The 12,657-nt window shown below is 29.1% G+C and overlaps 1 protein-coding gene across 1 annotated transcript; it reads left to right on the top strand.

Moving 5' to 3' along the window:
- Window positions 1-841: 841 nt before the first annotated feature.
- Window positions 842-2,206, top strand: LOC111038093 (innexin inx2-like). Its single transcript, XM_022321030.1, has one exon. It carries the CDS (start codon window positions 1,078-1,080, stop codon window positions 2,146-2,148), a length of 1,071 nt encoding a protein of 356 aa, XP_022176722.1. The 5' UTR covers window positions 842-1,077; the 3' UTR covers window positions 2,149-2,206.
- The last annotated feature ends 10,451 nt before the right edge of the window (window positions 2,207-12,657 follow it).

The following is a 12,657-nucleotide window of genomic DNA, read 5'->3' as shown; positions in this document are numbered from 1 at the left end:
ACATCTGTATAGATGCATGTATAGATTATTGTATTTTTTTGTAAAGACAGCCTACGTCACTGCAAGATGTTGTTACGCAGCCCGCATGCCGTTGTCATACCCGGTTCTTGTCTAGTAGGATAAGGTCTATGATATTTATGTATAACTATTAGAAATTTACAAGTAAAGAGAGTTAGAAATAAACATAATATAATTATATCTTTATATACTATCTTAAACTGGTAATTAGTTGTTAAAATATTAAATCATATCAGCTAATAATATCATGTTCTAAATAGTAATAATAATATTTGAGAAATTAAAATTACAACTAATTATTGAACATTTTTTTTTCATCGCTGAAAATTATAATAGATATACGGCAGGGCTATACGCCTATGTACCCACGTTTCTTCTTTTATTTACGATAAAAAGAAACTCACAGATATATAAACATACGTATGTTTATATATCTGTGAAGAAACTACAGAAGTGAGTATACTCCGTATACCCCCGTAACCCCCCACCACAATACATTACTGTCTATAGTATATCCGTGTATCTGTAAGTGAAGGACAGAGTAGGTACAGAGTAATGGTCAAGTAATTGTCGGGAAATTTACCGGGAGGGCTGCACTGTTTGGCGGGTGGCGATGGTGGTGGTAACGACAACCACGCTCCGCCAGCGATTGCCAGGAACCCACAACCCTGCCGCGTTTTTGCACACAACATTGTTGTTCTTTGTTCACACGCACGACCACAGTATCTCCGACCAAACATCTATACTCCGAACACCTGCCGTCGATGGTATGTCATTCGTGATTCGTCGGTCATCCGCTAGTAAACCGTCGCGCCTTTCGTCGTTCAGTCGGTCACTTGTTGCTCTTCGACGTCTGTTAGTCTTCACCTTGTCTGTGACGTTGTACGTTTGTTTGCGCTCGTTGTGTTCCGGTCGTCCGCACCTTTAAATATTTGTTTTAATAACGACGTTACATTTGCAACACTTAAGTTGTTAATATTTTACATTTTTGACTTGTCGCGGCGTTCAGTTTTAAATTTTAAACTCACGAGGTGCAAGTTATTGTGAACTATTTTCAACATGATTGATGTTTTTGGACCCGTAAAGTCACTACTGAAAATCGACGAAGTGTGCATCGACAACTTCGTGTTCAAATTGCACTACAAGGCGACGCTTTGTATCCTACTGGGTTGCTCGATTCTAGTAACATGCCGGCAGTACTTCGGAGATGCAATAGATTGCATGGTTGATGGTATTCCAAGCGGTATCATGGACACATACTGTTGGATATACTCGACGTTCACCATACCAGATCGTTTCGACGGAAAGGAGGGCAGAACCATGGCGCATCCGGGTGTCTCAGATTTCGAAGAGGGTGTTGATGGTGTTAAGTACCATAAATATTACCAATGGGTATGTTTTGTGTTGTTCTTTCAGGCCATGTTCTTCTATGTACCCAGGTACATCTGGAAAATATGGGAGGCTGGACGCATGAAGGTACTGGTCCTTGACCTCAACAGTCCGTTTTCTTTTGATTCCGAACACCGGCAATCATTGATAAACTATTTTGTCCACAACCTACATTCACAGAATTTCTACTTCATTCGGTTTTTCCTCTGCGAGATCTTAAACTTGTGCAATGTCTTTCTTCAGATTTATCTTATCGACTGCTTTCTTGAAGGTGAATTTAGAACCTATGGCTATGATGTGTTAAAAATGACAGAACTGAATCCTGAAGATCGCAAGGATGTAATGTCTCGAGTTTTTCCTCTAGTCACTAAGTGTACATTTAACAAATACGGACAATCTGGCACTATACAGAAATTCGATGGTATGTGCATATTGCCTCAAAACAATCTTAACGAAAAAATATATGTATTCTTATGGTTCTGGTTCTGGTTTATTGCCATTATCAGCGTATTAAACGTTGTGTATCGTATACTTTTCATTTTGGTACCCCATTTCCGTTTATTTTTATTGAGATCGAGAATTGATCGCCTTTCTTATGAAAATATGAACATTTTAATTCAGAAGTTTTGGATTGGTGATTGGTTTGTCTTTTATCAATTGGCCCAGAATGTCAGCCCAGTAGTTTTCAGAGAGTTTGTTTCAGAATTGACTAATAAGTTTGAGACAAATGTTAATGTGTAATTGCAACTCAATAAATCTAAAGCATCATTCTACATTTTTAACAAACGTAAATAGTTAATAGTTCAGGTATCAATAAGAAATAAAACTTTTATTTAAAAATGTTTGTATATCAGCCCATATGAATACAATTTATAAAAGGTATTTAAAACTAATTTCCAATTTAAATTAATGAAATACAGGGTTTTACTAAAAAAAAAATATTTTATAAACATAAAAAATATGTGTATTAGTGTATATTATTATTATTATTATTATTGTATATCTCGACAATCATTATTTTATATTCAAAATTACCCTACATTTTGTATTGATTTTTAACTTTTCGATGGCCACTTTCTGTAAAATAAAATAGTTAAATTTAAGTGTATGTTCACATTTATGTTACATATCATTTCTTTGTCAATAAATTAAGTCTAAATCATCCTGTCATTAAAATAAAACTGATAAATAAATATTAAACTATACTGTGTTGTTTGAGACAATAAACATAAATATATTTTTTAACTAAAATGAAGTTTGTGTTTTATTATTTATTTATTGTGATAATCTTCTAGTTTATTCAGTACAGGTTATTGTACAGTCATTGTATACAAATGTAATGATTTATGATTTATATTTAAATTGGGTTGGGTAAGTTTCTCAATAAGTGATTACTGGTTGCAACTTTACAAGTGACACTAAAACTGTGCATATAGTTACAAGGTACTTTAAAAATTAGTAACTGGTTCAGTTACATTATCTTAGGCCTTAGCAGTGTTCGGCACGTTTATTAAAAAAGGAACTTGTTCAAATTCATGTTTTTTTCAAATTAAGGAGTTCACGTTCACTGAAAAAATGAATGTGTTCACTTGGTCATTCAATGAATTTTTTAATAAGAAAATGCCTATTATTACATAATATAATTAATCAATACATTTTAAACATATATTTATTAAATGGTAAGTAAATTCTTAAAAAAGGTTCAATTTATTCAAATATAAACGTCGGTCACGTATCATTCAATAAATATGAACGTGAACGTGGGTTCATGAACAACGTTTTTCTCAAACACTGGTCCTTAGATACTTTTAAAGTTACTAGTCATTTAATTATTTATACAGATTTCTTCTGACAAATTATTATATAGCTAAATATTTGTTTGTATTGAGGGTTCATGATCAGAATGTATTACCTAGGTAAGTTATAACTAATGCTTGAAAGTTGTATTAGTTGCATATTTTTCTATAATATGCTCAAGATGTATAGCTGACCAAGCTAAAAATCCATTTTATACAATAACAAGTGTTAAAAATGGTTAAACTTGGATAAGTTTAAGGGTATACTTAAGAGTATAAAGTTATAAATGAATAAAATTAAAATATTGAATTCACTCTTTATAAATGTTCAATCTGGTTTTGATGTTGTGTGCTGTGATGAATGAACTTTTGAAATAGAATATACACTACTATATTATGTAACTCAAATTATCTTCAGAACAATTAATCCATAAAATGATTTATGACTATTACCAATATAGACCCTTTATTTTTTGATTAATTTTTTGTCATAATATTTATGTAAATGCTAATAGTTTGAAAATGTATTATTCTCTGTCCAAGGGTCTTGTTTTAATATATTATTAAAAAAAAAATTTTTAACTCTTAAATGCATTATAGGCAGAGAGTGGAATTGTATGCATTTTCATATTCATGTGGAGTGTACCTATGCACAACAATGAGTTTTCAAAATGTAGGATTTTCAAATCAAACTGATTTCAAACACAACATTGTATTATTTGTATTTGCATATTGATACATATTTGAGGGGTCAAGGCATATTTTATTATTAAATAATATAATTTGTATATTTTATACAATTTTAATAAAAAAAAAACTTCAGTTTTCTAAAAAAAACATATTGATATTACAAATAATATTTTTCAGTTCAATAATTACCACTGCCAACTATAAACCAGTTTTCCAAATATCATTTTTCTTAATCATTAATGATTTACTAAAATAATTTTTTGTTTAGTAACTAACAAAAAATTGATAATGATAATTATAAAACATATCTTTTAATACAAAAAATTAGCTAATAATAATTAACAAGGTTTGGTATCTACGAGTCAACAAATTAAAGTTAAGTTACTTTTAACTTATTTACATGTCAGTTACTTTTTTTTTAGAGGTAACATCTAACTTAATAAGTTAAGTTTGTTTCCGTGTTTTGAAAATACTTAAGAATTATTTTATTTTATTTTTCCATTAAAATTTAAGTTATTATTTCCTAAAACAGCAGATTTAAAATACATTCCATTTTGAAAAAATTAATTTTATAAAAAAAAAATAATAATAATAATTTATAATATTGGTATGATATTGCATATTCAAAGAATATATTACGTAGGTACATTATAAACTGAAAAGAGATAGGGTTAACCGTATATTTAGGAAACGAAAATATAACAATTTACTCAGTATCCCATATGAGTTTGAATATTTAACTATCTATATAATTAATAACCATTACTTATTATTATATTTGTATTCATTTATAAAATTACAACTGAATTGGATAATATTTGATATTTTAATGTGTGTAGGTTAGGTTATAATTTAGTTACATTAGGTAGTTGTGGGCTGTAAAGGAAACAAACATAAACATAATTATTTTGTTGGATTTTGTCATTGATTTAAGTATTAATGTATTTAAGTATAAGAACCTACTTACAGAAATCAATTGTATTATATAAATTTATTTAAAATTATAAGACTTATTAAATGACTATGTTATTTATTAGCTTTAAAAATGTATATTTTTTAATTTTATATGAAAACAAAGTAAATGATTTTATTTTATTTTCTAGTTAACTTGTAACTTTTACAAGCTTAAAAAAAAATAGTAAACTTACCCAGCCTTTATAATAATTATATAATTCCAAAAAAAAATATATCTTTTCGCTTATTTAAAATTATTGAAACATAGGTTTCAAAGTATAATAAAATATTATAACTACAAATAAAAATGTACGTTTTGACCATATGATATATATAAAAAATTTGAACGCCAAATGCAAGATATATTATAAAACGTTGACACAAAATATGGATAAACCACTTATGCCAGTCCCATACGACTGGAGAACTTGGCCAATATTAGTCATAGGCCACGAGTGATCAGTTCTATGGAAGGCTTTTGTCAAAAATGTAACATTTTTTATTACTGGCTCGTATCATTAGATTGTTGGTAAACTTTATATATTACCTACTCAAAAGAACACTTATATTTAAATACACCACATGGTATTTATTTGTATCTATATAACTGTGTATAATGAACTACCTAGTAGTTCAGTGTATGAAATAACAAGCAAGTTAAAAAGATTTTGTTCTAACTTAAAAACAATAAATGATAATTAAAACTATATTTTTTGAAAAAAAAAACAATTTTCATATCAATAAAGTTTGATAAAATATGTAAAAAATATTTAAATATTTAAAAATGATAACGTTGACGATATTGATATTGTCCAATTATCACCTTTTAAAGGTAGCGCATTAAAATGATATTTTTTGTAAATATATTACTGCAGGTACATTGTTATCCTAGTACAATTACTATCGTATTTGTAAATTTATTACTACAATGATTTGTAATTTAGAGTATTGAATATTGATAACAACATTTTTGATATACTTAAAAAATGAATATAAAGACCTATATATACCTATAGAATACTATTTAATCATTGATGTATATATTTTTTCTACCCCCCCCCCCACCCCAACAAAAAAAATTCAGAAAACCTGTTCACGGGCCATGATTTACATAAATTCACATTCAGTATATGTCACAAAAGACAATAATAATAATTAATTTCAATAATAACACTGTAGACGTTCACTGTTTTATACAGATATACATATTATCTGAAATAATATCTATTAGTCCGCTGTCTGATGTAACGAAATTTGTGCCTATTCACAACTAACAAATCACTCCCCCTTTCCGAACTTAGATGACGAGTTTCATTTTCCACTTAAAAAAATAAATAATTAAAATATAATTACAATTTTAACACTGTAAAACCGACACAGTCGAAGCAATAACACAACTGACAGTAAATAGATATTATAAACATAAAGTGTGTGCGATTAACTATAACATAGGTATATTCGCACATGTATTGGAATTTACAATCAAGATAATAATTCTGATCCAAAAGTAAAATAGAAAATATGACCTATTACTTCTTAATGATGGAAAGTTCGTCTGGTATCGGAAATAATAAGTAATAATAATAAATAATCTACTATGGAGAGTAAAGTATGGATCTCCATATGGACTATGGCCACTTAGAGGTAAAAATGGTAAAGCTCGAGCAGTCGTATCACTCTCCATTTATCACAAACTGAGTCGTTTTCGAGAGACGTTTTATTGGTTTTTATGGTTTAATCTGATTTCTATACGTAATTACTAACTATGAATATTACGATAGCCGATAGGTGACAAACATTGAGTGTACAACTTGAATACACGAGTAATATTATTATTATTACTGCTTGTAAATTCTTGTACACATAATATTTTGCTGTGTTAACGTGTACCTACAGATTGTAAATATTATATTAACTTATAATACTGTCTTCCACATATACTCCCGGGTCAGCATAGTCACTGTAGGAATAATACCATAATATATTATGCTGTTATGTCAGCACACATAATAATATAATGCGTTTTTCAGGTTCACCTTGTACCCATATGGAGTATTTTATTTCCTTTATAATCCTCCGTATCGAATCTCTTCGGAATTCAACCCTTATTCTATTTACTCAGTGAAGCTGTGTGAACAGTGAACACCGTATCCTGTCGAATACCTAACTGCCTAGCTACGTGTAGAATCCAAGGGTCATTTATTGTCCTTTTGTAAGAGCACGTACCTACCGAATTTCAAAGAGACACCATAAAATATTAAACACAATAGTTGAACAAAATTGACAGGTTTTGAATTATGTTTCGACTGTTCGAGTTTCTCTTTTCGGCTTAAAATTTCTTTTATATAGCTGTTATAGTTTATTGCAGAACGGCGAACTCAATAAATGACGTTTGAGAAAAAATTAATAAAATATTTAAGAGATTTAGAATAGCCGCGTGACGTCACTGGGCCGGAGTCATCGTAATTGCCTATCTTATACGTGTAAAAGTTCCTTGCTTCACTCAACGATTTATCAACCTAAACATTTTCTTTTTAAAATTTAATTGACGTATAAATGTGTGGTTATTTGTGCTTAAGATGATGCAAGAATCAGAATTTCAATATGACGTTTAGTTTTTTAAGTATTAAAAATCTTAAAACAGACATTTTGGTTAAACGGCGGACCGGTTTTTCGAATGCCACGCTCCACTCGCCATGACGTGCGGTTTAACCAAAATGACTCTTTTAAGATTTTTAATATTTAAAAAATTAAACATCGTATTGCAATTCTGTTGCTTGCATCGTCTTAAACACATAAAACCACATATTTTCATGCAAATTAAATTGCAAAAATAAAGTGTTTAGGTTAATAAATCGTTGTGTGAAGCGAGGAACTTTTACACGTATAAGATAGGCAATTACGATGACTCCGGCCCAGTGACGTCACACGTCTTTTTTCAATTGCTCGTAACTTATTCAATAATGTGAGTAGAAACGTAAAACCTATACCATTATCCTTAGAATTGAACATTCTTTCAAATAAAAAAACTTATTTTTTGTGTTGTGTGCTCCTTTAATATCTCTTAAAGTAATATTTTTTGTTACATCGTATCTTCACAAAATCATTTCATATAACCATAACTACAATAATTTAACATTTAAAAAAAATTTAAAGAATTTATTTATTTGTGGTGTGTGCTCCTTTAAGTATATAACCTTACCAAGCCTCTAAATGTTATTTTAAAAGTAAAATGGTATTTTGTATATAATTTTCTTGTAATATAATTAATCATTTTAAAGAAACAAATCTGGAACAAATAATATACATTCTGTATTTTGCCTGAGAGAAAGTTGGATGAAAAAAATATTTTTTTTAATTTGAATATTTTATTTTAAGCTAAGACAATTTGGAGTATTGGAAATTTATTATGTATGGAATGGCTGTATAGTACTGTAGTCCCTAGATGAACGTTAGGATGAATAAGCTAAAATCGTTTCAAATTCTAAAATATTTCAAATGCTCCTTAAGATAAATCACCCCATTGTCTACTAACTTACTGAAAACTTCTAAAAAATAAAAAAATTTCAAGTAACTACTACAGTGGTCCAATTTAAATTTTGTCAAACGATTTTTTCTTAATCAACATAGTATTTGATGTAGGAAAAACTTTTTCGTACATAACTTAATATATTATATAGGTATACAATGTATATAGAATTTAAGAAAATATTTTAATTTTTTGAATACATTTTTTAAATAATTTTTATTTTAAGACTTGTGAAATAAATAAAAAGACAAATATTTTTCACACATCACCTAAAATAGGAACTTTTAAATTCATTAACAATGGGTATTAACATGTTATTAATTAACAACTGTAATATCGGATATGTGGAAGTACATAAGCTAACCTTCCACTTATTAGTCTAATATCACAAAAAAATATGTAAATATAATTGAAAAATAATAAAATACCTTATAAACAAAATTTAAAACTTATATATTATAGACTGTAATTAATAGTTTGCGTCTGGTACGGTCCGATAGTGGATAAATAGACCCATACATTTTTGATCAAATAGGTAATCACAATAAAATGTTACATTTTAAAAAATAATATACCTGTTGAATACTCACCAATTGGCAATTTTATTAATTGACATTGGGCAGTGCACAAAATTATGTTGGCCAATAACCAATAACCAATAATCAGTTTATATTTAATAATGTATCAACATCTTTGATTGTAATGTTTGAGAAAGAAATAAATGCATTTATATTATTTAACAATTTTCTATTCAAAATTTAAGTTTTATTTTCAAATTCATCATAAAAAAAAATATTTTTAATTACCAATCAAATAAATTGTATTCTAAATTATAGTGGTTTTAACGTATTTTATTATTAATAACGCAGTGTTTGTTGTACAAATTTAATTTATACTTCATAATTAAATCTGGTGTTATAGTTCAAATTTAATTAATTGTTCCATTTTTTATTAAACTAAAATTATAGGTAACCACATACTTAATAGGTAAAGCAATTGTTTATTTTGTTGGACTTTTGCCACAACTTTGTATAATTATCCTTGCAATTTTATAGAAACATGTTTCCAAGATTGAGTTATTGTTATATTTTATGTTTATAGGATGTTGATATGTAAACATAGAATATTGTTACAATATGATAACGGGTACACAATGTTTAGCAAACATTTATGAGCGCTGTTAGCATTGTAGCTTGAATCGCACATATAAACGACGCACCGCTACGACGTTTAGAAACATTAAAGTCACAGTGGGTACTACAGTAATACAAAACTATTTTTTTTTTAATAATTATTAAATGGTTTTTATTAAGTATCACACGATTATTTATGTATATATAAATGAATGTAGGTATGTCTGAATTAGATTAGTTAATATATAATAAAATATTAAAATAATAATGTAATAATAATGTATTAGATTTTGAGTGGAGCAGTGAATGTATTGATGTTATAATGATTATATATGTTTGAGGTTTTAATCGATTTTAATCTGTTTTGTTTACGTTATCCCTATAGATTTTTTAAACCCGGTTAAATTTTAAAAACACCAGTAATAATTAATACATGGGCATTGTTATGTAACTATACATCACCAAAATAATAATATATTCAACTGTCTCCACTTTTTTTTTGTCGAGTATTGAGACTTGTCCCATTACAATACTAGTTGTAATGGTGTTTCGGGATGGGTACATATGCCAGATAACAATCGTCTGAGAGGGACCACCAGCACTGCTGTAGGTCTGTACATTCTTTAGTTAGGGAGGGTGGCTTGTACCGCTCGGACACCCCTCTTCCATCCGCATCAACGGTGATTTAAAATTTACGGCACGTATCTAACGCCACAACTACCTACACGTTACGACCTTGATTCTTGAGAGGCACTTTACTGTCGTGGGCAGTGTGAATCTTCTCTAGATCGTTGTGACGATCAGGTTTAATTTTTTAAAACACCAGTTAATCAACCCGAAGAGTGGCATCGCTATACTTCCACAGTTTTGAGAATAAGTTTGTGACTTGTGAGCCTAAATAAATTATCACGGATGGTACCTGTAATATAGTTTTTGCGAAAATATATCGAATAAATGAAAAAATTGGTTTTCAGAAAAACAAACTTCTCTATCAAAGTAACGAATCCCATTCGAATAAACTACCTATTTAAATATCTTTGAGTAAATTTCGGATAAATGTTTTCCTATTGAACATAAATATTGTTTTTGAAAATTTAATTTTCTAACTTATCATACGAGTAGTAAATTATTTAATATAGTAGGTAATTTTCTGATTAAGAAATTTACATTTTTTTCAAGGTACTTCTATAATATTTTTTATTAGTTAAATACACCTAATATAAATTGTTTGTGGTAATATGAAATGTTTTTTTATGTTTGATATAATATGTGATAACTATTGTATTTTAATAATATTTAAGTAATATTCAAGTTTATTTTATATAATATGTTACTTGGTACCTAAATATTATCCTTCCATGCAGTTTCAAAATGTGGTTTTATATTGTTGGAAAATAATATGAGAAGAATATGGTCAAGCGTGGGAAAAAAATAGGATTACACATAAAGGTATTTAATTTAAAATATACGAATAATGCACATACTATATTTTATTTATATATACCTATAGGTACCTATATACATGCATATATATATATATATATATTATATATACATTATTTATACCTAACCGACCGAGGGATAATTTATTGACGACACCACCGACCGTAGAAAATAAGGATAATAAAATGACAAAACCTGTTGGTACTGGTTTTTTTTCCCATCAGTGTATTAATCTTACAGACAAAGTACATTACTGATTTTTTTTCGTTTTGACTCCGTACCACATCGACCCAGGAGTTTATATGTATAGGAGCCAGCAGGCGACAATGCAATGTACTATTATATCAGTGATATCGTATTGTCCGAAATGACGGTAGAAACTGCAAAGTGGAACCTGTACATTTTATTTAGTATTGATAATTTTAAAAACTTTACTATTATACAACTCGTATTTATTATATGTTACATAAAGTAGATATTAATATAATTGAATTCACAAATTTACATATTCTATTATTATATATAAATGTGTTATACTATTATACATATACTTATATGTGTATTTTTTATGATATCTTGATCAATATTTATATATATATGTATTATAATATGTCTATGTGTCTTTATAATTTCAAATTTCAATAATAATACATATAAATAAACTATAGATACGAAAAAAGTTACCCATCAATAGTTATTAGAAATTATAAAAAAAATATCTTTTTACACTATACAGAAACTTTTGAAACAGACATAAAAATGTAAAAATTAATCTCTTTTTAATCTTTGTTTCTGATTTTCCGTGCTCTACTTCAGTGATTCCTAACTCGACCAACGAGGGGTTTGTGGTAGTGCTTAGAAGTAGGGAACTATAGTATTTATTGACACTACTCTACTCCACAATTTTGCAAGATCTAACGATTTAATTCACTTTATATCTACGTGGTTGAGTGTTTTTGCCCTATAGGTACACCCACTTATCGTTTGAACATAAATTGTGTTTAAATGTAAGTGTTTAGTCTTACATTTTCACATTGCTGTACAAACTTAATTTATTCAAAAACATTAATAATAATTAGTAGGTAATTATAAGGATTTACGTTATTATGACTTTATGTGACTAAAATAATGCAAAATGCACACAAAATATGTATATATGTAATTCACATATAATATGCCTAGCAAATAAGGCGCCCAAGGTTATATATAGTAATAAAGTAATAGCAATCAACAATTATCAAATAATAATAATTGCTGCAGTAACCACTGACAGCAAATAATACGAAGGATGAGCTGAGAGAAGACTGGAGGCAGCTGCGGGATCAGGAACGAAGTCGTAGTTCTCACGAAGACAAACGCTAGCCGTGAACGATTTTTATTTGGTCTTCGCTGGAAACGACGACAGCGTTCAAGTCCAAAGGCTATACACTCGCGTTATGCCAGGCGCGAGGTGCGGCCGGGATGGAACGACGACTTAACGTTGACACACACGCGTCGTCGGAAAGGCACAATGATCTCGTTAACAGCACGCAGCACCTAACCGACGTACCGTGTGTCTAGTTCGACCGCCAAGAAAAGACAATTGGACACCGGCGGCGCAGCCTACGGCAGGAATAATAAAATAGCCAACAACCTTGCGCCGGACGGCAGATGAGAGGGTAGCAGCGCAGTATTTACAATTTTTGCGCCCTGGGTCAACCATAAT

Source organism: Myzus persicae, unplaced genomic scaffold, assembly GCF_001856785.1.
Source record: "Myzus persicae strain clone G006 unplaced genomic scaffold, MPER_G0061.0, whole genome shotgun sequence".
NCBI lineage: Eukaryota > Metazoa > Arthropoda > Insecta > Hemiptera > Aphididae > Myzus > Myzus persicae.
This window is presented reverse-complemented; position numbering and strand designations above follow the sequence as displayed.